Consider the following 5,460-nt stretch of genomic DNA (forward strand, 5'->3'; position numbering starts at 1 on the left):
TTAAATGTAACAAGGGAATGTGACCATACAGGTACAGTATGTGACTATGTGTGATGTGTTTAATAGTTTAACATATATGAAGTGTGTATGCCGTATGTGCAACAAGTGTATTGCAGGTGTAATGTTGTGTTGGAGTGTTTAACAGGTGTTAGTGTAACAAAAGGAACAGTTATTATGGCATGTTAATTGTAGTCTCAGAGTTCTCACTGCATGTCTTATTGAACATTAACATTTTTCTAAACACATGGTATATATTTTTTCACTTACATTGCAACACCTTATTAGCTGGGGGCATAGCTGTGATAGGCTGTGTACAGATTTGTTGAACAAATTCAAAGGCAGTTCACAAAGGTTCTGTCTGTAGTGCATGTCACAGTTCTGTCTGTACTGCATGTCACAGTTCTGTCTGTGGGGCGTGTCACAGTTCTGTCTGTAGTGCCTGTCACAGTTCTGTCTGTGGGGCCTGTCACAGTTCTGTCAGTAGTGCGTGTCACAGTTCTGTCTGTAGTGCGTGTCACAGTTATGTCTGTAGTGCATGTCACAGTTCTGTCTGTAGGGCATGTTAATGTTCACAATGCAAAAATGTCTGTCTTAACAAGTGTTTTAGTCTTGTAATGAAACTTAAAATAGTTTTTCTCTGATGTAGAAAATACTAGCTTGTTTTTAAAAAAAAGTTAAATTTGGCAAAAACGTTAAACTTTCGCCTCATTGGAAAATTCTTCTCATTTAGCAAAAACGTTATGGAAAAAAGATAAGGTGTGTCGCTGTTCTGTCAGTAAGTCATGAGTTCAGTCTGCTGGTATGACTCAGCTACAGCACTGCCATTATGCCATTGAGAAATAAAGGTCTGAATTGCTTCTATAATTCAGCTATAAAAACAGACAAAATGAGTTGCTCATTTGAAATAAGGCATATATTTACAGCATTAAGTTCACTTCTTATGTTGCTAAAGTTGGCAGGAGGTTCCCCTCAGTACTACATTCACTGAAATAGCAGTACTAGTGGCACAGTTTTCCTGATGTGGAAAGACAGATTCTCATCAGAAGAATAAAATGGTGACTGAGGACCAGTGAAGGCCTTGGGATCTCTCACTGCAAAACAGCTGGATGTGGGGCGTGGGGGGTTAAAGTTGTCAGAAGTGGTGCCCTCTCTCTACAGCAGGGTGTTAATGGAATGCAGAATGAGGTGCATGAAGCCACCTATAGCCAATTTTGGGGAAACTATACATGTGCGTGTGTGAGCAATGCTTTCTTTTTGCATGCTGGGAGAACTACTGTAAAGGTGAATGGGGAGAACCAGCAATGTGTGGCAATTTGCAGTTGACTCTTGGTAACTACTGTATAGTTCAACAGAGTGCTTCTCACCAATCAGGATTAGAAGGAAAAGAGAGAATTGATGTGGTATTTGGTCAAAGGGGTTTGGGAAAAACATATTTTAGGGCCAAAATGAGTTAGTAGTTTCTGCAGTTAAATACACCTCAAAATGTCAAAATAGGAATTAACTACTACAACCACTACACACATTTGGATAGTGCTAGTTCAACAACAAGCAAAATGCTGAAAAATGTTATTAAACTAATAGTTTAGCCACATGTATTTAAGCTGCTCCCTGACACTGCCTGTAGCCTAGACTTATTCTCAGAGGGAGAGACAGAGAATCAGGGTAGAAAACAGAAGTTCCAGGATGGTGGTGAAAGAGCCCAGCTGGGTGGCACCGGCTAATATGACCGTTGTCTGCGGGGGAGGAGCAGGGGGGGCCTCAGTGCTGTTGAGCTGAACAGGGGTAACTTCAGGAGTAGCTGTTGTCTCATTGGACGAAGGGCTGCTGTCGTTGGTGATGACTTGAGGAGCAGCTGGCACCTGATTGGCCGAAGGGCTTTCGGTGGGGATGACCACATCTGGGGGAGCTTCTGGCTCCTCATTGGGTGAAGGGCTGCTTTGGGTGGGGATGGGCAGGAATTCAGGCTCGGGGGCAGCAGCAACTGGGGTCACAACATTCTGGGAGGATGTGTCAGAGCTGGCATTCTGTGGAGCCATGGTGGTGGTGTTTATACTGTTGGACGGAGATTCTGGAGATTCTGGAGATTCTGGAGATTCTGGAGATTCTGAAGATTCTGGAGATTCTGGAGATTCTGGAGATTCTGAACTCCTCTGTTGAGAAAAAATAGGTACCCTTTAATTGTATTATGTTCATTTGTATATTGTATGTGAAGCACTTTGAACACACCATATATATATATTTTATGGATGAATATACAATACACACACACACACACATACACATACATACATACACACATATAAATGTAGTGACCACTTTATTAGGTAGACCTGTACACCAGCTTGTTAAGGCAAGTATTTACTCAGCCAATCATGTGGCAGCAATAAAAGCATGCAGACGTGGTCAAGAAGTTCAGCTATTTTTCAGACCAAATGTCAGAATGGGGAAGAAATGTGATTTCAGTGACTTTGACCATGGAATGATTTTTAGTGCCAGAGTATCTCAGCTGATCTCTCCTTTCACACACAACAGTCTATAGAGTTTGCAGAGAATGGTGCGAAAAACAAAAAAACATCCAGTGAGCAGCAAATAACAACGCAATACAACAGTGGTATGCAGAAGCGCATCTCTAAACACACGCGTCAAACCTCCAAGTGGATAGGCTACAGCAGCAGAAGACTTAATAAGTCTAATGAATATCTAATAAAGTGCTCACTGAGTGTATATCCAGCACTGTGAAAAAGTATTTGCCCCTTTCCTGAATGTACTCTATTATTGTGACACTGAATGGTTGCAGATCTTTAGATCAAAAGTCATATTATACAAAGGATACACACAAAGTAAACAAAAAACACATTTCTTAAATATTATTTCATTTATTTAATTATAACAGTTATCAAACACCCATATCACCACTGTAAAAAAGTCCCCACCTTTAAACTTAATAACTGGTTGCACCACCTTTAGCAGCAGAAACTGCAACCAAATGCTAGAATTTGATATCAGTCTTTCACATTGCTGTGGTGCAATTTTAACACACTCTTCTTTGCTGAACTACTTTAATTTAGAGAAATTGTTTTGTTGTATTTGGTTGCAATTCTTTCTTGTGACGGTATGCGTGAAAGATAAATTAACCATACAGGCAGAACCATGCAGAAAAATACATGTAACATGGAAACTATCTATGCTACCACATCCATATATAGATATATGCCTATTATGGCATGACATGGTAGGCTGTGAAAAGTTTGCATTACTGCAGGCCTTTCGGTGCCATCCCCAAACTTTGCATATGAGGAATTTTGCATGTCCAAGGCAGGCTTCATTAAGTGTTACATAAGTGTTCTCTGTCTGATCTTATCTGTTCTATTGTTCCTTCATGTTCCTTCATGTTCAGCTATCACACACAGGTTGTGGCAAAATCACTTTCGACACAACTTTATGGAAAATAATCCTGGTCCGTGTGTTTTATTTCTTTATTGTTGTTTTTGATATGCCTAAAACAAATCTTCAGCTACAAAAGTGAAACAATAATAATAATAAAAATAATTTTGTGATATAATGCAATGCACTGTGAGAGACATAACCACAAAACGAATAAATCGACCAAATCAAAAAGCAAGAACAGTGACTGCAACAGTGGTTGCAACGGTGCAAAGAAGATAATACTGACAAAGAAGGTTTATACCTTCATAGTGATGGCCACTCTTGGTACTGTAAGCATCCAAAAATGAGATAGTGAATACCGATGAGACTCATGAAAGATGTTTTTTGTGTGACAGTTTCATGGTGTCTGGTTCTGAAGGAAATAGGTCACAAGTGGTAACCTGTTTCAGCTCTTTGCTGCACTGTTTAGTATTACTAGATGTATAACAGGGAGTGTTTGTGCTTTGTGAGGTTAACTAGATATGGGTTTCCTGAGGCTGGAAATATGTTCTCTCTACTGTACTCGTTAACAGGCTCCATTAACCTGCCCCACCCAACTACAGGGAGAAGCAAAAATACCTTGAGACTTCAGCAACTGCTTTTGAGTAGGAGATAGGAGGAGTGCATCACCAATTAGCACTACAATAACCTACTATTTTTCAGTATGCCAAAGTATATGAGTATGCACACATTTAACTCAGTGTACATCAGCATACGACAATATACATTACAATGCTGATGTATGCAGTAGTATACCACAGTATGTGGCCGTATGCACAAATGTTATAATTTCAAAAAAACCTTAGTTATAAGGTTTGTTTGAAAGAACAGGTATGGAATAGAATGGAAAAACAAGTTAAATAATGAATCTTTTTATGAATGCCTGTGCCACACATTGCTGAATTTAATTTTTATTGTACCATTAGCCTCTTTTACAATTTCCTGTTTCCATCAATGCTGTTTTACAAGCAAATTGTGAGATGACATTTAAAAAAAACATGTAAGCATAACATCCAATGGAACATCACAAGCCTTTTGATTGTTAACAAATATGACCTCAAATGGTAGGCATTAATCAAATAAGAAGCACTTCTCACCAGGTGGTAAGTACAATTCAAATGTTTAAGCGCACCAGAGAGATACCTGCAGTGGAATTGGATCCATTATTTGTTTATCATTTTAATAGCCACCTGATGGTATTAAAATCATTCTGTTTATATCCTAGGAGACAGTTTATTTCTATCCTCTATAGGGGACACAAGTCTCTGGTTTTAATCTCAAGAACCATTTATTCTGTTATGCTGAAACCAATGAGCCTTTTTGACCTATTTTGTCAAAAGGCTTAAAACAGAACTATTTCTGCCAGGTCTCGGGGATATAATGACTTGAATTCCATTTGCACATTGTATATTTCAATTACATTGTATTTATATTTTACATTATATTTATATGTCAATGCTGAACTGGTTACAAGTTTAGTGCCAAAGCTAGTGTTCCAATATCCCACACCAGTGTTCACTTTGTTAAAAGCCCGTCTTAGAGACCATTTTGTTTTGTATGTATTTCAGTTGTATTTATGAGGGTGTGGTGTGTGGAGGTAATAATGAGTGTAATATGTCACCTACCCCAGAGATGACTGCAAGCAGCAGGAGCAGGCAGGTGGACAGAGCATAGCTCCTCATTGTTTCCATATGGATCGCAGAGGCTCCCAAATTCTGTGTTTGCAGCCACCTGACCTCCAACCCTGCTTTTATAATGCTCATACACACACACACACACACACACACACAGACACACACGTAAAGAGCAGAAGTGGGGTAGCACCAATCACAGGGTTTGACAGGAGCGCATCTCCACCTGCTCTGTAAAACTGGTAGAGTAAAATAACAGGTATTGAAATACGCCTGATATGTAAAAAGGAGGCAAATGTACAGCTGCAAATGTCATGCCAGCAGCCAACGAGATCAGGGCCTCCAGTGAAGGTTGGTGACTCCAGTGGAACACAAACACGGGACATGTATGTGTAATGCCGGT

The 5,460-nt window shown here is 39.6% G+C and overlaps 1 protein-coding gene across 1 annotated transcript; it reads right to left on the reverse strand.

Annotated features, from left to right (window-relative positions):
• Positions 1–704: 704 nt before the first annotated feature.
• On the reverse strand, positions 705–5,137 carry LOC133137422 (uncharacterized). Its single transcript, XM_061255700.1, has 2 exons — positions 5,052–5,137; positions 705–2,150 (listed from the first exon to the last, which is right to left on the reverse strand). Exons 1-2 carry the CDS (start codon positions 5,115–5,117, stop codon positions 1,638–1,640), a joined length of 579 nt encoding a protein of 192 aa, XP_061111684.1. The 5' UTR covers positions 5,118–5,137; the 3' UTR covers positions 705–1,637.
• Positions 5,138–5,460: the final 323 nt, after the last annotated feature.

This window comes from Conger conger, chromosome 9 (genome assembly GCF_963514075.1).
Source record: "Conger conger chromosome 9, fConCon1.1, whole genome shotgun sequence".
In the NCBI taxonomy this organism is placed as follows: Eukaryota; Metazoa; Chordata; class Actinopteri; order Anguilliformes; family Congridae; genus Conger; species Conger conger.

Excerpts from the sequence above, each read along its gene's own strand:
- LOC133137422 (XM_061255700.1), bottom strand. The coding sequence starts at position 5,117 with ATGGAAACAATGAGGAGCTATGCTCTGTCCACCTGCCTGCTCCTGCTG. Across the intron at positions 2,151-5,051 it reads TGCTTGCAGTCATCTCTGGG|AGGAGTTCAGAATCTCCAGA; the intron begins GTAGGTGACATA and ends TTTTCTCAACAG.